We start from the raw sequence: 23,014 nt of genomic DNA, 5'->3' as shown, positions 1-23,014 counted from the left end.
AGGGCATACATATATTTAGCTACATGTAATTTTAAACTTCTGTATTAAATAAAATCCATTTATTTATTTATATTTTGCTTGGAAATAAAAAAAAAATTATGCATAATCAAAAGACCCAAATCAGTCAAATATTCCTGTTCATCATCAATACTTCTCAAATAGTGGGAAATGTCAGGGGGGCGCGAGAAGCAGGACTTTATTCAAGTTTAAATGACAAACAAGCCTCCGGTCGCTAGGTGGCAGCAGTGCTCAAACTAATCAACAGGCGACAAGCGCGCGCGTTTGAAATATAGCCGTCATCGAGGAGAGATGAAGTTTAACAGTGAAAAGGAAATCTGCAGCAGGTCAGTAAAGCAAATATGACGGAGTTTTATGGCCAAGCTAGGAGATTATTATTTGCAAATACAAGAATGCAGTCATAATACTAAAAGAAGCCAGTCGTATTAGCAGAATAATTTAAATATTGGCAGTAAAGACGGATTATTGCCGGAAGAAAGTCATCAAGTTAAAAAGCTTCAGAGAGTGACCCGCTCAGGAAGTCTGGTTCTTTCTGCTAAATAAAATGTTTAAATAATCGTTTCAGAGTCCTGGCCCTTCTAGTGCAACATAAGCAAGTGACTGTAAAGGCCAAGAAATAGACAAAACCTGTCTTTTTACTGTTAATGCAGAATGTTATGCACTTTTCAGCTCATCTGTCAAGCTGAAAAATAAGCAATATTTTTGCAGACTTGTGGAAAACTAAACCGAAGAAGCTAAGTAACCAATGCTTAGTTATAACAAGTTTTACTTTATTAAATCTAAAAGTGCAAGTGAATCATTTGCGGTTTTTCTTTCAACTTTCTGACTCTCTTCTTATGAACAAGCTCCATGTATGCAAAGCATCCAGTCACATTTGAAAGGGGTTGCAGAGATAATATTTATATTCCAGGGTTTTTCTTCGCTTTAGTTGGAGGAAAGTCATTCATGTCAAGTTGTCCTTTTTGCTGCAGCAGGATGATCTCTGGTTTTAAAGATTTTTTTTTGTCACATATTTGTCCTTATTACAAAATGTACTGTGGACATCATCCGCAGTGATCATGGTTGCGTCTTACACTTAAAAGACTTCATAAACTCACTGTGAAATCGGAAAAAACACTTTATTAAAACACTTTATTGTAGAAAAGGTTTAAAAACTGGTTTCTTAATTGGTCTCAAGGGTAGGTTGGGGGAAGGTTAACATTGCTGAATGATTTCTAAAAAAAAACTAGAATTTGTACATTACAGCAGTTAAAAAAGACTGAGTTGCTTTAAGTAATTTTAACATAATAAATATCAAAAGGAAAAAAAAAACAGGCACTTTGATCTAAAATGTTTTTGGTGATTTGTCATACCTTGAACAACATCGCCCTCTTTAGAGAAACTAACAATCTAAGAAAACAAGTTAAAGGAGTGAAATAGTTTCTGTCTGTCCTGGATTCGCTGTCGGCAGCTTTAATCCTCTGAGTATCTAGAGTTCAGTTGCTGGACCCCATTCAATATCGTCGGCCTCTTCCTCCTCGTCAAACTCGTCCTCGTCGGAGCTGTCGCTGCCTTGGATCTGTGTGCGTCTGTACTGGACTGCTTGGTGATGGGCCAACCTGAGGAGGTGACGGGCAGAGCGGCGAAGAGTCAGAGTGGATCAGTCTCGTTTTAATCAATGAATCCCACAGAGAGGGAGTCGGGACTTACACGATGTACGGCGGGCCTTTCTTTTCCTCAGGCTGGGTCTGTGGTTCTGCCGCACGCGTCTGGAGCAGAGAGAGAAAAACACATTTAAAACTAGAACAGATTCAACTTTCATCATAAAAGTTTGCTTTGTTGTGTTGAAATTCTGCAAAAACAGCAACGCACTCTAGTCAAGGAACAGCAATACTTCACAGGGAATTTGATTTATTTTCAATTTAATTGCACTTTTTACACTTTTCTAGGCTACAATATTCAGCCACTATTGTTCCAGAAGCTCGTTCAAAGATACATTTTCCAAATATTAGTGAAGTGTATATATATATTTGTGCCTATATTTTTTAATTTTAACCCTGTGTGGATTAGACAAAATCCAGAATAAATTTAAATATTGAAGCCATATTTTGTCTAATACCATTTTATAGAAAAATAAAAATTCAAGAAAACCAAAAAAGTCCCAAACTAAATGGGAACTTCATGCTCTCAGTGAGTGTTTAAGACCATAATAACTTTGTAAATTGTTTTTTTTCCTTTACATAGGTCTTTACTTTCTTATTCCATATTTGATTCCAGTAAGAAGGTAGTGGAGAGTTAAACTGTTTCTCAAATATTGTAACAACCATAACAATTCTAAACTACCATAGATTGACTTTAATAAATAAAACTCAAGTTTCTGTTTGGACAAACCTGCTCCAGTCTCTCCTCAATAGCAGACAGAGGGGCAGGTTGGAAGCTCTCCGGCTGCTCCTTGGCATACGATGGTTCGCGTACCGATTGTCGATTTGATGGGTCGGGGGCTACAAAGTCTGGCGGTCCGTCTGAGAGAGTGTTGGGTTCGTCTACATCGAGACCGTCAAAGTCAGAGTCTGTAAAGCTGCGTTGAGACGGCTCTTCCTGCTCAGCAGGGCTCCGGGGTGGGCTGTAGTCCGGGCGGGCTGACCTGGGCTCCGGCACATGCATCAACGGTGGGACTTCTCTGTTGAAATAGCCGTAGTCACCAGCCTCTTCATCAGCGGCCGGAGTGTCGTACTCTAAGGCGGGTTCGGATGATCGGGCCAGAGCAGCTCCGGGTCCCCTGGAGGTTTGTGGGAGCCTGGCTGCTTCCTGACCTGGATAGGCCTCCTCAAGGTCCTCGTTGTCTGTGTATGCCTCTCCGTCGGTGATGGCCTCTCCGTCTGTGTCCTCCAGATCGCTGGCAGCGCTCAGGTAGTCCATCTGGTTTGGGTCCAGAGCATCCAAGTCCTGCACCCCTCCGCTCTCCAGCTGGACACAAGAGAACATGAGTGGAGAGGTTTTAAGTGAAGCTGAACAGGAAGAACTTTAAAATTGCACCACAGCGCCCCCTAACTAAATCTGTTGTGTGTTATTCAAACTGTGTAGCATGCAGGTTATAACATACATATTTTTAAATGTATTTGACAGTAAGACTAGACATGATTTTGGGTATTTGATAGAAAAAACAAATTCCCCCACTGTGTGATTCTTAAACTAGTGCCTCACTTCAGTCAGTTTAAGATTTGTCCTTGTTTTCTTTTCGACAGGCACAATTTATAAAAATTAAAGTCATGAAGTCACCTTCCTTCTTCAAAACAAACAACCTGGCTTGAGAAACGCCTTGAACACACAAGTGTGTGTAACCACAGTGAAGATGTGGTCAACATGTGCAAACGTCAGGATGTAAACAAATCGCATGCAAACTGACGTTGGTGCAAACTGAGTCAACGTTTGATAATGACGATCATCAAACTGGCATTGCTATTATTGTAGGACAGACAAAATTCAGAAAGAGCTTAAAGGCATCAGAATGTTGTTTAGACAAACACCACAGATTGCTCAATGGTATCACCTTATGTACAAAAAGGAGATGAATGTCCAAAAAAAATCTAAGAGTCAAAGAGATTTGGAGAAGTTTTAAAAGTCCACTTCAGCCTAGAAGCTTATGGGTTGTTGAGCTAAGAGCAGCAGTCTATCCAGGACTGCAGAGCAGCAGTCTATCCAGGACTGCAGAGCTTTATTTTAAGAACACATGTGGTTGAAGGGATAAATAATACTTCACTGGTATAAGTAACACAAGCATTCACCTTAGAAAATCCTCAGATAAATATGTTTTTATGTATTTTCCCTTTATTTACTGCATCTACTTGCTTTTCATGCAGCCATTGGGTGATTGGTGGACAAGCCACCAATCTGTCACAGGATTACTTTGTATTTATTTTGTGTTCCTCTTCAAATGTCTTTTTAACCTATTTTTAGAAAAATGCTGGTATTAGTTCTTGTTCATGTCATTTGACAGTGAGAGAAATGTCCTGTTTGAAAATATTAAATATTGTTTTACTGAACAAAAGGCTGTTTGTTCGGATTATTGGGTTCACAAATGACCTTCCTGGTTGCAGCACATTGGTTTGGATCATTTATATTGAAAACAATTTATGAGTACTCTCATAAATATGAGTCATGTAAACTGAAAATAACATTTAAAAATATTAGATTTGATATTAACATCAGTTACTCTGTACTTAAGTAGCCTGTTTATGAAATATTCTTCACTCTTGAGTGTAACTTTCTCAGATGGTTTTTACTTTTACTTGAGTAAAAATGTGGGGTAATCAATCCACCTATGATTTTTAATCAAAGAATCGTTAAGTATTGGAATTTATTACAAAGTTATAGTGAAACTCGTTCATTTTTGGGTTGGTTTGGCTCAACTTGTCTATTAAAATCCAACTCTCCTAATCTTAATGCAAGCTTTTACTCATTTAAAATAACAGAAATAGAATCAGGAAAGTTATTATCTCATAATTTAGCCAATTTCCTGGTTCTAATTTTTAGTTCAAAGTTTTTGACTGAAATTGAAATACTTCAGAGTTTTCTTGTGTAAGGAGTGTGGAGAGGAAGAGCAGCGTGACATACCGTGACCTCTGACACCCAGACAGGTTTGGATTGCTGGTGCCGGATGCTCTCCTTCAGAGAGTCGTACCACTTGTGGGAGCCGGGCTGCAGGTCTATCCGAGCTGAAGGGCAAAACCAGGAGAAATACCGTGAACATTGCTGAGTCACAAGTGAGAGGAAATCACTTCTGTCCCTACGAATGCATCTTGCATTTAAACGTCTAACACGAGGCATACCTGCGAACAGGTGGTTGGCGTGTTTCCTCATCTTGACGGCCTGGGAGTAGAGGCGTCTGGAGCTCTTGTTGGAGTCGGGGTTGTACTTGTGCCTCATGGCTTTGACGTCTTTGCGGCTGTGGGGGTCTAAGAACAACACCATCGGGTGGTACTGGATGTAGTTCAGCCGCTCCACTGCAGTGGGAGTGATGTCCAGCAGGGGGTGCTTGTCCTGAGAGAAAACAAATAATTCAGAAGAAGACATGGGAAACCAAACGTTTCTACTGTTGAAAAATAAAGCATTTAAAGTTGAATTTTCATGTTTTCTTCTCACCTTCTCTGCTATTCTCCTAACAGTGTCCAGTTTAATGACGGTGGAGCTAGTGTCTCCGCTCCGTGGAACCATCTCTGAAAATAAAGTTCAACACAAATAATAATCAGGAGCAAACCTCAATGTGTGCAACGCCTTTCTGTTATTCATGAGAAAGGTTAGAAACGGTCAAACAATGAGCAGAAACTGACCTGCCACCTCATATTCATCAGGCATCTCATGGACCAGCTTCTCCATGGCGATGTCATTCAGGGGTCCCAGGATGACAATTGGTCGTTTGAAATTAGCTGGTAAAAAAAAACAACCAATCTGTTGCTTTAAAACTGAACCGCATGCGACTTTCTGAACTAACGGTGTCCACGTGTTTGCGTGTGAGAGACCAGTGCCCACCTTCCCTGAGCAGGACCCTCTCGTAGGCCGGGAATTTGCCCTGAATGGTGAGCTGCAGCAGGTCTTCCCGAGTTCGTCTGTTGTTCTTCTCGTTCTTCTTGTTTCCACGAAGTCCTCGCAGTTTCCAGAACTCTGCTCTCGGGCCGGTTCCCTGCCTTTCTCCAGTGGACCGCTGCGTTCGCTCGATGGTGGCCAGCTTCTCTGCCCTGCGGGAGGCGATTGTTGGAAGAAAATCTTAATCAGTCCATCTTCACAAAATCTCTTCGCATTTTGCCACATTACGCCCTCCGGTTTCAGCGTCTTTAATGAAACTTCATATGACATCGAGTGGAAGAAAAATACGGCTTGAATTGTAACTTTTTTTGGTGGCAAAAAGCTGGGAAAATGGAAAGATCAAAGCATGGAAATGCACCTGAACTGAGAATCAGGGAAGAAGAACAATAATCAGAAAAGCTGTTAAGAGACTGAATGCATCTCTGGAGGAGCTACAGAGAACCACAGCTCAAGTAAGATATCATATGTGTAGTTTTTCTGCCCTACCAAATTATATCAGTGTGAAAGGATAATAAATATTATTTAGCTTTAAGAAGAACTCATTGAATGCAGAAACAGTTATAATATTTTAACAGTTCACTTTTGTTTATACATCTTGCCACAATTTGTCTTTTGATAATGTTCATAAAAATGAGTTTGACCCAGCTGGCTTAGATCAAAACTGTTCGTGTTAAAATGGCCTAGTCAAAGTCAATACCTAACTCCAACAGATTTTGTGGTAAGAGTAAAAAAATTGTGGTTGATTGAAATTTCATGCCACACTATTCAACTTTTTATTTGCAAAAAAAAAAAACTACTAAATAGTGCCTTTGTTTTCAGTCTTGCTTTACTTGTGTTGGTTTATCACATAAAACCCAAATGAAATGAAGTTTGAGGTTGTAATGTGGCTGCATGTCAAAGAGCTTAAGGAGGAATAAATCGTGTTTCCTCACCGCTCCTGGTTGGGGATGGTTCCTTTATCCATCTCATGCAGGTCGTTCCCCATGCGGACAGCAAGCCAGTTGCCGATCTTCCCAGTGAACATGGTATCCAGGACCCTGAACACCTCTCCTCTGGTGAAGCTCAGACCCTTGGGGTTATCTGCCTCGTGGTCAAAGTGCGTCCGGACGTAGAAGTTGTCCCCCAGGTTGGACTTGATGATCTTCTTGTAAACTGAAGACAGTAGAAGTTAGGACTAACAAACACTAAAAGTAAATTATATCATGTTTAGCTGCGCTCCACACTTACGGTCCATCTTTTTCTGGGTGCACAGTTCCACTCGCTCTCCCGCTGGCAGATTGAGGAGGTGGTTGGCGGCTTCCTCTCGCGTAAAATGGGCAAAATCAACATTATTTACCTGAAAATAAACAAAGACTTTATTCAGTTTCAAAGCCGATTAAATCGCCAAACAAAAGCGTAAGCAACTCAGAGCAGGTTACCTTGAGGATCTGGTCTCCCTCCTTCATTCCCTCCTCATATGCCGGGCTGTTTGGCTGAACTCCGCCCACAAAGATCCCGACATCGTTGCCTCCGACCAGCCTGAGGCCCAAACTGCGCCCCTTGACAAACCTCACTGTGTTTACGTCAGAGCTGTACCTACAGAAAACAAAAGAATGACGCGCCAAACAGATCAGATCGCTAGAATTATTTTTATAAAGTTTAAACACAGATGGATTTCGTTAAGAATACATTTCTCACTCAGGATTAGACGATGGGTAAGAGTCAGGAGGTAGAAAATAAAGAGGCTCCTCTGCAGGTTTGGCTGCAAGAGAAATCGAAAACATCGCAGTTTAGCTGCTTCCATGGATGGAACGATAAAAAAATTAAAGAATGTTAATAAATTTTACTGTTAAACTTTCTCATCTGGAGGCTTACAGTAGAGCTGAGGGTTATTCACTGAAATCCCAGACCGGACGGTGCCAGCTCCGTTTGCAGCACGAGGAACACTGCAGTCAAAAACAGATCTTTATTCTCCAATCGCACTCCTGCAGCTTTTTTATTTGATTCAAACACATATGTCACGTAGTTTAATATTAATTTGATGGCTGATAAAGAGGTTGGAGAAAACAAGATTAATTAAATCACAGAGGATTTCAGAGAAGATGGATTAACTTCGAAAGAAAAAGATTAATTGAACAAAATAAAACCTAAATCAGCATCCTAACGAGAGTTGAAATATAGGGCAATTTTTGTTTTGTAATTTGTATTTTTTAAGAGGTACAAGAAAAAACTGGCATATTTGATTTAGAAAAACAATTATCACATTTTCTAAATTATCTGCACTTTTTTTTTTTTAACAATTAGGACACCAAGTAATCCATTATAACCTTTTATAAATCTGTCCAACTTACATTAAGGTGAGTGCAAATTAAAGGACTCAATGTATGAATGGAGTGATTTGATTTTTATTGATTAAATTAATTGAACTGAGAACCTGTTATATAACTTCAAATAAAAGTTATATTTACTTCCAAATTCTAATTTTATTTTACTGTAAAAATAAAATGGGTTAAATGAACAGAATGGGTTTAATCTGGGTCTGTTAAAAGCCACCTTTTGTATTAAGTTAGTTAATATATTGCTGTGTTATATTCTTTTAAAGCATAAAAATAATTAAAAATCCATTCAATAAAATGTGTCAAACTCACTAGAATATCAAATCTATTAAAATCAGTGAAGAAAATAATAGGTATGTTTCTGATTCGTCCACTTTAACTTGTTTAAAAAGAGGTGACACATTTTAGGTATATCTGATGATTAAAAAACAAAACAATCCAGTTTTAGTTTAATTAGTCCAGGTATTTGTGCGTTACCTGCGGTGGTCCTGCTCTCGCTCGGAGCTGCCAGACCTCCTGAGATGTGAAAGCTCATCTGACTCTGAGGACTCTGACGGAGAAACAAAAAGGCTTTGGTCAGCGACTGCTTTCACGGTTTGCCTGGTCAAAAACGACAAGAGCTCAACATTAAGGAGTAAACCCACCATCTGGAGGCGGCCTGGCGGGGGATTTGACTCGACGTGAAGGCTCCCTCCTTGCAGCGAGTGAAGTTGCTTTCTTAGACAGAACTCTAACAAAAAGAAACTTATTTGTCAGTAACATAAAAACTGTGGAAGAGAAATTAGTCTGCTTAAAATATTCATTAGTTGTGCTTCAGCTTCTGAAGACTGGGCAGAAATTTAACATAACCAAGATGACAAATACAGATCAACTGGAGTATCATTATGCGAGCCAGATATAATCTCTCTCTGATCCACTTTGCTTTATGTCAAAAAGATTTGGATACCGCTAATAAATATATGTTGACAGATGTATTTAGCAACAAAGACTAGTTTAGAACAGGAACAATTTGTTTGGACGATGGAGTGACGTAATCCTGGTGCATTTTGGATTCTCGGCAGCTGAAACGTAATGTGGTGCAACAGGAACAGGAAGCCGTATCATGTGTACCGGTGTGTGCAGTTTCTTCAATAACAATAATAAAAAAAAAAATAAATAAAAAAAAAGAGTGATGACAGATGACAAGAACCAAATGTTCTTGTTTCTTCTGCTTCAAGAAATGTACCTTCTTGGTTCTATAAGTGTACATAAATTAGGTTAAACGCTCCTGTGTTAGTTTTACTTAAAAATCAAATAAAAGTCTGAAATGGTGTTTGAAGCTGAAAATCTAAAATATAAGACAAAATATTGGTATTTTTGTTCTAGGATCAAGTTTCTGGATACTTTCACTAGAATCTGTAATAGCAGATTTTTCAAGCCAGTTCTAAAAAAAAATTTCAATTTAATAATAATACATTTTATTTAGTGATAATGGATTGAATATCACTTTTAGGAATTTTGAAATATTATTAAAATACACTGGTGTATATTACAAGCATAAATAAGTACAACAGGTATTGATACCTTTGCAGGCCCCTGTGGGGGATCTGACTGTCCACCTGCTCAGGTTTACCGTCAACAGTTAAAGTTAAATTTAGTTTCTTCGAGGAACTGTCAAGTTAATTGTTTTGGAAGGCTTTGTTTATACAAAAGTGCCATCTTATGAAAGCTGTTTGGTGCAGGAACCTAGTGCTTGATAGATTAGACATTGTAGAAAGTAGATGAAGCCCACCTGAGAGTGTGAGCTGTATCTCACCTGCGTCTCGACCCCTTGGCTGTGTTTGACTTTCTGCCCCCTGAGGAGTCCTTATGGGGGGCGGATGCATCGCTGGCATCTGACTCGGCGTCCGAGTTCGCTGTAAAAGTCAGTGAATATATGGAATTTGGTTGCAGAGCTACTTTATGCAATCTGCAAAAAAACAAAAACAAAACTGAGAAGGTTTTTCCATGCTGACCTTTCTTTGGCAGTTTGGTGGTTTCGCTCCATTGAGGCGGCTCGACGCGAGGCTGCAGAGAAACCTCCGGCAAGGTCCTGGAAGAGAAACAAAAAAAGAAAAAGAGGGAGGTGGGAGTGAGGGAGGAGGAAGACAACAAATCTCAGTTATGTTTGACGAGGGGGGACCCGTGGCTATATTGATAATAATCTGAGACTTAAGTGGTAAATATTCACCTTATTACCCTGTGAGGTGAGCTCTCTGTGTGAAGGTCAACTGCTTTGTGACCAATCAAAATGATCCATTTTAATCATGTGGTAGATAAAGCCTCGGGGCCAGTAAATATCTGAACTAACCTCATTTTAAACATCATGCTTTGAAACATGCAGATTTTCAGGTGAATGATCGGTTTATTGGAGCAGCGCTGCTTCATTGATAAGTACTCTGATCAATACAGCCACATACATGTTCTGCAAAGCCACTTTTATTCATTTTATTATTAGTTAACAAAAGTTGTAAACACAAGTGATACACAGTTGAAAAATAAAATCAAGCAAAAAAAAAAAAAAAGGTCCAGAATAAGCAAACGAATAAACGCACACAAAAAAACAAAAACAAAACAAAACAAAAACCCCCAGAGAAGGCTACTTCAATTGTCAAAATCAAACGACAGTTTGTGATTAGCTAAGGGTAAGAGAGGGAGAGCCGTGAAGTCTGGCCAGTGTCCGCTTCGTGAACTCTTGCAGAGTTTCAGGTTTGGGTTTTGGAGGACCATCATCTGTACCTGTATCTGCTGATGGAGTCCTGGCTGTACGAAGTGCTGTGCCTCTGAGGAGGCGCCGACGTGCTGTCCGACTCAGAATCAGAATCTGGAAACGAGGAGAACGTACTGAATAACTCTTATTACACGCTAAACCAAAAGTAGCCTAACAGAGCTCTGCAAACATGCTCACATTGCATGAAGTCCTTTTACATTTTGTGTTGTTGCAACTCCAGTTTATTTGGATTTAAGAGCTTGATTGATAAAGTAGTGCATATTTATGAACTGGAAGGAAAATTATAATGTTTTTTTTCTTGAATTTTTGACGTACATGCAAAAAAAAAAAAAAAAGACTACCAAGAATCTCTGAACAAAATAACAAAATAAAATATGCAACAAGGTGGAGACGGTATCATGCTGTGGGCAAGTTGGGGAAACTAATGACTCAGAGGGTTTAAACAGAAATGCATTAGACATTTTTTCAGTTTCGTTACTGAACAGTGTTTTTACATCATGCTTCATTTTCTGTTTCACTATAATGCATTACTTTGTTTTGGTTTATAATCTAAAATGTCAGTAAAAGATTAACATTCAAGGCAGTTGTGTGCCTTTTTTTTTGTAAATTATTATTCTAATTATAATGTTTTCATTGTGTACTGACAACTAGGGAGCTAATCCTTTAAAGTTAATGTGTATTTATTTAAAGGAACTAGTGAAACACTCATAGAGGTGATAAGCACTTGTGTACTTGGCCATTCCTTATAACACTTTATTTTAAACACATAGCTGGAGTAAATATTGTCAGGGAGGTGTTGAGCTGGATTATTGTGTGTGTGTGTGTGTGTGTGTGTGTGTGTGTGTGTGTGTGTGTGTGTGTGTGTGTGTGTGTGTGTGTGTGTGTGTGTGTGTGTGTGTGTGTGTGTGTGTGTGTGTGTGTTTATACAGACCTGGGGGTGGGATCCTCACAGGGGAGTTGACTCTTCTTGGAGGCTCTTGGCGAACTGTGACGGGGGAGGATTTCAGACTAATATGGGGAAGATCAGAAAGAGATCTGCAGAAACAATGCAAAGAAGATGGGGATAATTGATTTTTTTTAAAATATACATTTAAAAGAGTCACCTATTTCCTTATGTTCACTATTTGATTTGGTTATCTAAATTTTTCAACACACAAGCGCTTCAAATCTCTCAGTGAATTAAAACAGTCCGTACTTGTATCTGGTGTCTGGGAGGCCGCTCTCTCTGCGTGGAGGTGGGGAGGCGCTGCGGTCAGAGTCGGACTCGGACACCGGCTTGCGTGGCTTTGAGGAGGAGGAGGAGGGACGGGTTAAGGTCCAGTTCTGCACAGGAGAAGATCGTGGGTTTGGGAGGGCGGCCAATCCTGGAAGAGGTCTGCAAGAAGAGACAAACATCATTAAAGTCTTCACAGTAAGCATGTTGATCTCTTTACTGTACAGGAAGCTGATAAAGACACACTTTAGAAGAATTATGAATCAGCTTGTAGATAAAGCCAAAATATTACAAATATACATTTAAAAATAACATCTGTTCAAGAAGGAACTTAAAAAGTGAATGTCAGTGAAAGTCTAACTTCAAAGTACATGTCAGAAATAAATTTCAACCTAAATGAACTGACTTGTATTTGCTGGAGTCCTTCATTACTGGAATCTCTCTCCTGGCAGGAGGAGAAGTGCTGCGGTCCGATTCGGAGTCGGATGGAGCTGACAAGAAAATTATTTACATTTAGAAACAACAATGACAATAAATGTATTTCAACTTACTGCCTACTTTTGATTTGTTTAGTTGGTGGTCCTAAAAACTAACTTGCATACAGCTCAACTCATTTAGCTCAAAAGTTGTTTGATTTCCAGATAATCGTATTTATTGCAACAATGAAATGTGTATTTTTGAAAGGAAACTAATTTTCTGGAGGATGTACCTCTGCGGAGGGCGTAAGTTTTCGGAGCAGGCCGGGTCAGTGTGGAGCGTGCAGGCGATGAATCCCTGGACTTGTCTCTGGCTGGAGGCTCAGCTCTCGTTCTGGGTTAAAAATATTAAACAAGTTAAAATCAGAACTAACGAATGAAAGAAAATGTAAGAAATGGTATGGTCTGTACCTGCGTGTTCGTTTCTCTCGGGTGTGTTGACGTGATACCCGGCGAGGCGCGAGGTCCTCTTCAATGTCTGAAATGTCTGATCGGTCACAGGAAGCAGTTCTGATTAAAGTTACCCAGACAAGCTGCATGCAGAGATGATGAGCCCAAACTCTTTCAGATTTACCCTCCAGCTCTGAGTAACTCTTACCCTCCAGCTCTGAGCTGCTGCCCTTGCGCAGCTCGTCCTCGCTGTTTCGGGGGCTGTCGTCCACCTCCGGGATGGTGACCAGGAACTTGCGGTCGTCTCTGAGGACCGTCATGGTCAGCTTGCCCCTGCTCTTCTCCACCAGGTGCTTGGTCTCCAGGAGGGAAAGGTTCTCTGTCGTCATGCCGTTGATCTATTTCAACATGGATCAATAGAAAGCAGTGGTCAGATCCTTCATAGTAGATGGGGGAAGTTTTCATGCTTTTCCAACCAATCTGTACGCAGCATTCAGAAATCTTCACCTTTAGTATTAGGTCTCCTTCTTGCAGTGTGCCTTCCTTGGCAGCCAGGCCGCTGTCGGTCATGTGCTTTATAAATATCTGACTTCCCAGCTTCAGTCCATACTCTGCAAAACAGAATTTATCGATTTAAAGAACCAAGATTGTTTTGGTACTAAAACAACCTCAATATGCATTTTCAACTGGTGCTCCTACCGTCTGTGGCTCTCTTTTTAACCAGCGTGGTTTTGATCGGTTTGTCTGGAGCGTGGTTCTGCGGCAGCTTCTTGTATCCGGACATCAGCGGCAGCGTGCCAGCATGCCCGTTGCGCTGAGGCGAGGGGCTGCGGCGGGTGTTGTAGCGTCCGCCGTCCCTGTTGTCGCTGCCGTCTGAGAAGCGGCGCGCTCGTCTTGGCGGATCTTGATCCAGCAGGTTGGACTGAGAGGCGGCCCTCGTCGGCCTGGAGGTGGCTGGGATCTGGATCTTTCGAGGCCGTTTCACTGTCTGCGGAACAGAAAGGTCAGAAATGTAAAGAGGAGGTCAACCTGTGAGCATCGGCAGGTTATTAACATTTTGTCACAGTGTGAGATGTTCAAACTATGAGATATTGTTTTATAACTAAACTCTGCTTCCTCTCTGACCTTTATGATGCCAATTATTCACTAATGTTCTGCAGCCTTTACAGAGCAGTGGCTTTTATATTGGGTTTAAATTACTAATGATATCAACTGTGTAGAGTTTTATTTGGAGGTATGAGACTATGCTTTCAGTTTCTGCACCACTTTGTAGATTTTAAGTTATTTGAATCACTTAAAATCTTGAGATAAACTGAGGATTGTGGTTATAATGTGACACATTATTGCTATTGTATTACTTTAAAAAAACCATTATAGTTTATCCCAATAAGTTCTGGGACAATTTATCGTCCAGCTAAATTTGTCATGACTGGTCTAGCAGCCGTTTTACTTTTTGCCTCTGTAATTACTTACAATGTTTGCCATCTTGCCACATGACTTGAGGACCTGAATGGTGTAGTTGGAGTGAACATTTTCCATCGAAACTCCATTGACCATGACAATTTGGTCTTTGTGGCTACAAAACAAAAGCACAATAAGCCACATATAAGCCTGTTTCTGTAGTTTGATAAACACTTTTTTGTTTTATGAAAAAATACTTGTCAAAAGGAGAAACCTACTAGAGGCGTCCCATGGCCGGTCCATTAGGCAAAACATCCGACACCACCACAGCTGTGTCGCCGGTGTCTGGGTGAGCCTTGTCCTTCCCTCCGGATAGAGCAAAACCAAAACCCACCTTTGAGTCCTGCCATGAAGAGATAAAGAGGGAGGACTGAGATAAGGAGAAAATTACACAAAGCACATTAAAGGCAGAGAAGGAATGCAGCAAAATGAGAGGGAAGAAATGCAGGCTAAGTGGGAGATAGAGCGTAGCGATAGAGAGAGAAGGAGCACATTCCAGTGCCAGGATGGTGACGAGCCAGTTGGTGCTGCGGGGCGCAGCAGGGCGTGTCTCTCTGAATTCCTGCTGGGAAGCTAAATGTCTGAAGCGCGGTCCACCTTAGACCCCAGAGTTCCTCGCAACGGCCTTGACAAACACCGAAACCACAGCCTGCTTGTTTCCACAGAAGTAGCCAAAAACCAAACAGCATGAAAGCACAGCAGCAAAACATTTTTCATACTCATTCATGTTTTTTCCCCTCATTTATCAACGATTCTTCATCAGGATGACAAAAACAGGCGCTTACTTTGTTTAGTGTTACCGTGTGCTGCTCCCATATCGTTAACTCATCCATGCCTGGTTTCTGAAAAGACAAAAATAACACGCACACAAAAATTACATGAATAACTTGCTAAATGAAAACATGAGCAGTTAATTCAGTCACGTAATGCCGGACCTCACGCGGCGGACAGTCGAGCTTCAGAACAGAAAGGCTGTTTGTTCGCCTCAACCCGATATGAACGTGCTCACACCTGTTTCAATCCTGCCTGACCGGTTAGGAGGAGGAGTTACCTGCTATGTTCATGTATGTATGCACTACTGGACAACAGGCTTTTCAAACCAATAAAACAACATAAAAAATAAAACTAACGTCCTGATCTCCGAGTCTTTCAGTATTACTAATGTGGAGTCATTTACAAAAAAAATTAAATCAGATTTAAGTTTTATTCTAACCAAAACATAAGAAAAGTTTGGCAATCATAGATAGAAAACAATTGCTGGAACTTGTGCAATCGGCTTGATGACCATCCATTTACAGTTTCACTACGTCTCAGTAACGCAGCTTATTTCTGTGTCTGACTATGTAAACAGCCACCGTAGAATAACATTTGATCTCCTCCACAGCTAAAACTTTTGTTGGTTTATGCAAGCATTCATTACTTTTAAAAACACCAGAGCCTCTGTGACAGGGCTGCACATTGGTTAATATGGCAAATATCAATAATAACTGAAGTATTTACAGATCCAGATAATGAGCTCTAATCCAGATCACAGAAAAAAGTCATCATTTCCATTTCAGCAACAAAGTTTTATTGAAAAAATTGTTTCATCTGCCATTTTGGAATTAAAACCACTTAGTTGTTGTTTCCTAATAACTTCATCTTACCACAAGTTTAACTTTTAAATAATTTCAGGTTATATGTCACAATCTATGGTACTTGAATCATTTGCAAGCACTTGTTTGGGTCTAGGCAGTTCAAAGCAACATGTATTCTGTGCTCAGCGATAATAAATTGCAACATGTCCATTTCTGTCCAGTAATTTTTGTTGGGAAGCAGCAGCTTTCCAATAATGAGAACAATGGACTTCAACATCCTGGACAAGCGAGGTGAAATGCCTCAAATGATTTGCATTTTCCCAAACAGGCCAAACAAAGCACAAGCTGAATGTGAGGTAATTTGTCCCCAAGTAAACGGAGGAAGATGCTTGTTACATAAAAACAGGTAAAGCAAGATACTCGCCATCGATGAATCAAAAACAGGTTTGAAATAGAAGAAAAAATTTCACTTATCCAGTAGTTTTATGTTTATTTTAGGTGTCAAACATGTTTACATTTTTATGTCAAAGTGAAACAATTTTGGGATTCATACATGTGAAAGGCCCTGCATGAATTTAGCATACTCACCTAACCAGAGGTTATGCTTATGATAATTACCAAATGCTGAAGGATCAGCAGAGTCTGACCTTTGGACAGGTGGGCGACTGACTACGTTAATCATCAACTGTGAGGATCATCTAAATAAAAGCTGAATGTGACCTGATTTCATGCCAGGCTACTGTCTGAAAATAACCTGACCATGATACAGTTTGATTCTGTGGTTTTATCGTAGTTCATTAGCTTCATTCTCCTGATGAAAGCTCATTTAAAGGTCAAAATGTTTCTCCAGGGAGTCTCAGAACGGCTTGTTCAGCCCATCCCTAAGAAAAAGTACCTTGGAAAATGAATTAGGAATGACCCTCTGTAAAAATCAGAGAAGGAGCAAAGAGCAAACACAAACAGAGCATAAATCTCCTACTGAGAGGAGCGGAAAGGAGGCCAAGGCGACTGCTGAGCAGACCTACATTTACAGCAGAACTACTGAAGTTTAAATCCAGGCTGCGTTTTATCACTGTCCTCTGCTTAAAATAAAACCAACTTTATCAATAAGCTCAACACGGTTTGTCTGTCAGAAATCCAGAAAAGTTAAAAATATATAAGAAAGTACAGAAACAGAGCACGCTTTGTTCATCTTAAATCACACATCTCTGCAATAGGAGTAAAATTAGCAAAACACATAAATCTAAAAGTTCAACAATAATCCAACATATCCTGATGTTTTATAAAAATAAAAGAATGATTGAAAAAATAACTTTTCCTCTTTAGCTAATGAATCAAACATATTTTCTATTCACTTTTAATCCCAATTTTTAGAAGCCCTTCTAACATCACCGTGTTTGTTTTCCACCTCCTCCACTCACCATGTGATCCTTGAACCTTACTTCCATTTTCCACTGGGGTTTCTAACCTGAACCAAACACCTGCGGCCCCATGCTCTCAAGAAGCAGCTCGCTCTTCACGTTCCATCTGCTGACAAAACGCACGAGACGCTCGGGACTTGCAGCCGTCCGGCTGCAGAGCCTCGCCCTCAGATTCACTTGTGTGTGGACGGAGTCTGCAGTCCAGCAGAAACCTGATCCTCCCGCTGAAATTATCTGTAATATGACCAGCAGTTCTCTGCCTCTCCCAGCAAGCGAACGGGGAAGGATTTCAGAGACCTCACCTGGAGAGCGCTCCTCCCCCTGGAGCCTTTGCCTACTCTCTAGGTCTCAGTAGAGCTTTTTAGGGAGAGAGCAATTTAAGGTGGAGCGGCGCCGCCTTTAACCTCAACAGTCTGATATGAGATCAGTGAAACAACTTTAACTGAGACAGCTACTGTAATCAGAGCATTAATCCTGAGGAGGACTTGAATAGCTATTAAAACTTCACCAGAATTGGTTACCAACATTCAGGTATCTTAAAAAAAAAAAGTTCCTGCTTCAAAACTGCTGATGGTTTCTGTCTTATTGCTTTGAAATGATAAGAGCTTTCTCTGGCTGAAGTGTGAAATAATGTAGATTTCCTCCTTCCCCCACCTATTGCTGTGCACTGATTGTCAGCTGGCTGAAAGAAGGATACTATATTTATATAAAGGAAGACAAAGTTGTTTTTTGGCAATGCTTTTGGCAAAAAAGGATAGTCAACATCCATGTTATATTGTTTGTTTTTTTTAACAATAACTCTACTGTTAATTTTTTTTTTTTGCAGTAATAGAAATATGAATTTTTAAAAATAAAAGATAATGTTCAAGTTTGTTGCAACTAAGTAATTAATCACATGATAAATTATAACGAGCTTGATCTTTTCCATTTTGGTTTACATCATCCATTTTATTTATAGTTTCTGTTCTGTGTGATTTTCATGTTCGTTTTATCGATTATTTTTGGTTGTCATATTTTATTTTGAATATTTAAATTATCTTCCTATTTCAGGGTTAAGTGTTCTTTACAAATTTAAAATTCAATTTTCCTCCAGAGGGCTAAGCTTGCATAATTGTTCCAGGCTGAGTGAATTATAGAAACAAAATGCAACTGAAAGAAAGCTGAAAGTTGTAACTTTTAAAATAATGTCAAGTTATTAGTTTACAATTGTTGTGGAGGTTTTCCTCTGCATTCACCAGGCTGTAAATAACTTGTTTACCACAAAATTTAGCTGAGAGCTTGATAATTCAAATGATTTATATATTTTCAGTCTGGTAACAATTGTGTCACATTCTCATGTTTGGGTTTCAGCATTTAAACCGATATTTAATCACAACGGCATCATGGGTTTTGGTTGTGAAACGCTGCGGCATCGCTGTGGGTGCAGCTTGCTTAGAATGCAAATGTAGGAAGCAATTTCTCCCATGGATTTGAATTTGTACTTTTAGAAAAACACAGCAGTCGTCATTTACTTTTGTCAAGTTTATGATTAGATTTAAACATGTTCATGATGCAGTTTATCACAACTGTGATAAATTACACTTTCTAATTTTAACAAACACTAAAAGCTGTATCTTCTTAAAATAACCCTAAAAATAAATAGTAGATGCACTTGATCGGATTAGTAGACTGGAAGATACTTTTAGTTTTAAATCCCCGTTTTGTTCCTCGACTACAAACCGACCTGATCAGATGTTATGTTTCTAACATTTGGAGCGATCCATTCACTTACAGGCACCTCCAGCAGCGGTGGCGGCTCCGGGGGTACAGACCCGAAGTGCTTCAGCAGTTTGAAACGCTGCGTCAGTTTCATGATGAAAGCAGCGCGGCGGTCGTCTGCTCCTCTATGTAATTATCCCCACTTTGTGAAGGTCGGAGGAGAACCTGGTTACTGATGCCAGGATGCAAAGACACTCAAAAGTGAAGAAATTAAAAACTGAAAATCTCTTCTCAGTTTCTTCCATCAAATAATCCACATGCGTCGGCCAGTCCGGTCTAAATTCCCTCTCTAGAGCCAAACAGGTCCACTTGCTCCCAGTGTCAGCACTGCGTGGGCATCCTGGTCAACTTTTCAGCGGCTGCTGGTCCCAAGCTGCTGGCCGAGTTTCAGTCTGCTGGGAGCCATGGTTACAACAGAGGAATGAGACCAGTGGTCTGTTAATAATTGACGGGCTGTTTGCTACAATATAGATCCTCTGGCCTGGAGTTGGGTTTCCTGGGTTCCTACAGTGGCTCTGTTGTGTCTCAGGACCAGGAAATGGCACCGTGGCAACAGCGAGCTTTGATGTTATCTCTGCTTCGTGGTTAGCGTTTATCCACGCCCCGGGGCGTGGGAGTGCCGTCGAGGTGGTGCTGTCTGAATATCAGCACCCTGCCTCTTTAAAGCCACACTGACCTGTCCCTAACCTACATCAGAGGGGGGGAAATAAAGGTACAGAGAACGACCTGCTAGTTCCCTATTCAGAAGAGCTGCGTTTATGACAACACAATGTGTTGGTTGTGTATTGGCAACATAGCAGGTGCAGGAACATGGCGCGGGATCGGCTAGGTGTGACCGCTTGAGGCAAACATTAGTGCAAGTGAGTTATTAATCCGAGGTGAAGAAAGTAAGACGAGCTAGTTCTCTGACTTAAACCAGACATGCAATTACTTATCCCTGGTTTGTCCAGCAGCAGAATCACTCAGAGGATCGTAGGTTTTCTTTCTGAGCCATGGAGGCACTCCTGCTGAACATCCAACATGCAAACTACCTGCTCTCTCTCTAGACACTAGCCAAGAGTTCAACTCAAGACATGGAAAACAACAGTTTGTTTATGAATTTAGTTTGTTTATGAATTTATCGTCATCATAAAAAAGCTAACAAAATAAAAACCTTCTGAAGCATTAGAGATGAAGTGTTCCGAGAGAGATCGGGCTGTGACTGGCCTGTTAGTGGGCAGTGAGGGAAAGCAAGACCTCTGTGTAAATACACACCGATCCACCACAAACACTCCAGAGGTTTACAGAGTGGCTGTAATTACACAGAACAGGACATTTCAGCTTCCACTTTCTTCTGTGAAGTGGGAACTTCACAGAAGGAAACACTGGCAGCAGAGTAAACACTCGTTTCTCCAGCTACCTGGACTGCTTTACACAGGCCTTTATAGTGGTTAGCAGGTCTTGAAATTACTGTAGATATGCACAAATCAATCAGATCATTTCCCCTTGATCAGCTCCGAGAGGCGATTGATCAGTCAAATACATAAAAAAAAAAAAACTAATGGGAGGTACTTCAAGACAAAAATCAATGTTTTGGATCATATTCAAAAGAATATTACCAAAGAAATGGTTTGAGATGTTGTAGTTATTCTTACAGAGCAAACAAACCCCCCAAAAACAAAACTTTAAACTGTGAGGTTCAACCGTCAACGAAACAAAAGCACCAAAAAGCAAATTAAAGTCGGTATTTGCCAGGAAATTTTGAATAAGTTCATTTACTCTAAAAATGCAGCAAAGATAAATAAAAAAATCTTAATTCTTATGCCTCACAGCCTTTAATGCAAACTCTAAACCATATTCCAACCACTTTGAAATGTATAAACATTTACATTTGATTGAAATGTCTGTATTTTTCAAGCTTTGTTATATAGAAACCTTGTAGAATTAATGTAATAATATTCATTTATTAAACTGATCAGGCAACATCCTTTAAATTGAAATAAGATTGGGATTAAATGTTTTTTCTAAAATATAATGTTTTTTCCTATTCTTGAATTGGTTATTAAATTTAAATGCTACTCTCACTGTATTAACCCACACTGCATATATGTAGCATTCTTCTCCATCCATCCTACCAGGAAGCCATCTCTCTCCATCAACCAGTGGGTGAGAAAACTAGAATAAGTGGAGAAATGCATTGAGACCAAGTAGATTAACCAAATAAAGATCCAAAGTGACACTAGAACTGATTCAAACGTAGGACTGATGCTGCAAGGCAAAAATCCTAAAAACAATAAATCGGCTACACTCATTTTAAATCAGTATGTTTCAACATTGATTTCACTCCCTGCTGTCATTTCTGTTTCACTTAAATACCCAGACTTGACAGCTATGACACTCCTAAAAGAAAGAAGTATTGACACAAAGCAGCAATATTCACACATACATGTTTATATTTGTACATTTTATATATTGTGTTCAATGTGTTTGAATAGTCAATAAGTTTATGTTGCATATCAATTGAAAGACACCATCAGCCAGAGCCAAAAAGTCTTGAGCTAATCTAATTCTGATTTCATGTCAAATTATTATGCTTTAAAAATATATATATATGATTTTTCGTTTTAATATTAAGTCAAATTTCAGCAGGCAATTTTATCCAAACGCAGAATCCTCTTTATTCCCAGCGATGTTTCCAGAAACAATCATTGAATCGGATCCAGACTCTGGTCCGGATGGAGGCAGAGGAAGACGCAGCACTTTGGGAATGTAGCCGAAACTATTGCGAAACTCTGCGGCAGGCAGGTAGAAACCTGCACATGTGGCAGAACCAGTAAGGCGAGGGGAGGAAAGGAAAGGAAGAGGGGTGAGGAGGAGAGCTGGGCCTGCAGCTGGCTGTCAGTCAACACGCAGAGCTGCAGCGGGGCTCCACTAAACCCACCCGCATCAGCTCCAACCAAATGTCCGACTCAACCGCACCGGGGTTGAACCCGCACAAACAAATTAACTAATAATTTGGGAAGGAAAAACTGAAATTGGAAAATCTTTTCAACATTGTCTTGTCCAGGTTGGACTTTGTCAGAGCTGAAAAACACAAGACACCTGCTCGACTTCAAAGCGTCGAGACACCTGCGACATTAAAGGGTCGTTAAGATAACGAGCCTTTAATCTGCGACGACAGAAATCACCTGTTTCTTTAGCGCTCGAGTCTCCTTTGGGTTTTTCTTGAAACAAACACAAAAAGCTTGTGAAACACCATTTAAAATGACAAACCTGTTTCTTTCCGCCGTCTTTCTCTTTCTCAAGCAAAGTCCTGAGCTCCGGGCACAAGTCTCCTCCGCGGCGTCGGTTTCTCCCAGTGGCTGTTCGGTTTCTTGTTAAAAGTTTGCCTCAAATCTTCCTGCGCTCAGGTGAGGGCGAGGCGTGGCCTGACTGGACGCTGAGTTTCGCGATGTCATGACGTAGTTTACTGGCCGTAAAAAGACAGGTTTCCGGAAACAGATTAAACACTGGGCTTAAATTTTATAAGGCAGGACCTTTGACTGCAATCACGTTAATAAAACATCATTATGCGTCTGTTTCTGTTTTAAAGAAGAAAACAGGTTATCTAAAGGTCTGAATGGCTGTGAAGTTCACTTCTATCATTATAATAATAATTATTATTATTATTGGTATTAGTAGTAGTATTATTAGTGGTAGTATTAGTAGTTGTAGTACTTGAGTTTTTATGAAACACAACTTAAAATCTGTGTGTACTACAGATTGGTCACACTCCTGAACATTTTCACTTTTATTTTGCAACCATTGTTGCATTGGGACTTTGAGTCACGTGAAGCCAGACAAACCAGTCAAATGGATGGAAATATGTTTTGCAGCAAAAATAAAGAACATTAAAATAAAACGAAATAAACACCTGAAACATTTGGCCAGTGCTTGAACGAATCGTTTTGATTCTTGTTGTTGTATGTTTCCAGAATCTTTTTCCATATTTGTTCAATATTTATCTCCTCTAATCGACTAGATTTCCAGCTGTCCCTGACACATCCCCACAGCATGATGCTGCCATCACCATGTTGCACCGTTGAGATGTTGTGC

At 40.1% G+C, this 23,014-nt stretch overlaps 1 protein-coding gene across 4 annotated transcripts; it reads right to left on the bottom strand.

Moving 5' to 3' along the window:
- Positions 1-1,117: 1,117 nt before the first annotated feature.
- Positions 1,118-22,314, bottom strand: tjp3 (tight junction protein 3). 4 transcript variants are annotated; one of them, XM_055052362.1, is made up of 30 exons: positions 22,193-22,314; positions 14,970-15,026; positions 14,403-14,527; positions 14,197-14,299; positions 13,423-13,711; positions 13,231-13,334; positions 12,932-13,121; positions 12,745-12,820; positions 12,567-12,667; positions 12,264-12,348; positions 11,840-12,019; positions 11,576-11,679; positions 10,653-10,737; positions 9,890-9,966; positions 9,691-9,790; positions 8,540-8,625; positions 8,373-8,445; positions 7,435-7,505; positions 7,258-7,321; positions 6,999-7,155; positions 6,808-6,916; positions 6,513-6,732; positions 5,527-5,732; positions 5,328-5,423; positions 5,140-5,213; positions 4,827-5,037; positions 4,612-4,712; positions 2,389-2,964; positions 1,708-1,766; positions 1,118-1,616 (listed from the first exon to the last, which is right to left on the bottom strand). In XM_055052362.1, exons 2-30 carry the CDS (start codon positions 15,015-15,017, stop codon positions 1,487-1,489), a joined length of 3,900 nt encoding a protein of 1,299 aa, XP_054908337.1. In that variant the 5' UTR covers positions 15,018-15,026; positions 22,193-22,314; the 3' UTR covers positions 1,118-1,486. The 4 variants fall into 4 exon arrangements, with proteins under 4 accessions (XP_054908337.1, XP_054908318.1, XP_054908328.1 ...); XM_055052343.1 differs by lacking the exon at positions 22,193-22,314 and adding an exon at positions 18,954-19,485; XM_055052353.1 differs by lacking the exon at positions 22,193-22,314 and adding an exon at positions 17,183-17,444.
- Positions 22,315-23,014: the final 700 nt, after the last annotated feature.

The sequence above is a fragment of the Poeciliopsis prolifica genome, unplaced genomic scaffold (genome assembly GCF_027474105.1).
Source record: "Poeciliopsis prolifica strain line A6 unplaced genomic scaffold, Auburn_PproV2 SCAFFOLD002, whole genome shotgun sequence".
NCBI lineage: Eukaryota > Metazoa > Chordata > Actinopteri > Cyprinodontiformes > Poeciliidae > Poeciliopsis > Poeciliopsis prolifica.
The sequence above is the reverse complement of the archived record's forward strand: the minus strand, read 5'-3'. Positions and strand labels throughout refer to the sequence as shown.

Bases quoted from the DNA above. Each gene is read 5' to 3' on its own strand.
- tjp3 (XM_055052343.1), bottom strand. From the start codon at position 19,034: ATGAAACTGACGCAGCGTTTCAAACTGCTGAAGCACTTCGGGTCTGTA. The intron at 12,668-12,744 runs GTACAGACCATA...TTTTTAACCCAG, and splicing joins CGAGAGAAACGAACACGCAG to AACGAGAGCTGAGCCTCCAG. The intron at 5,424-5,526 runs GTGGGCACTGGT...TTTTTTTACCAG, and splicing joins GAGGGTCCTGCTCAGGGAAG to CTAATTTCAAACGACCAATT.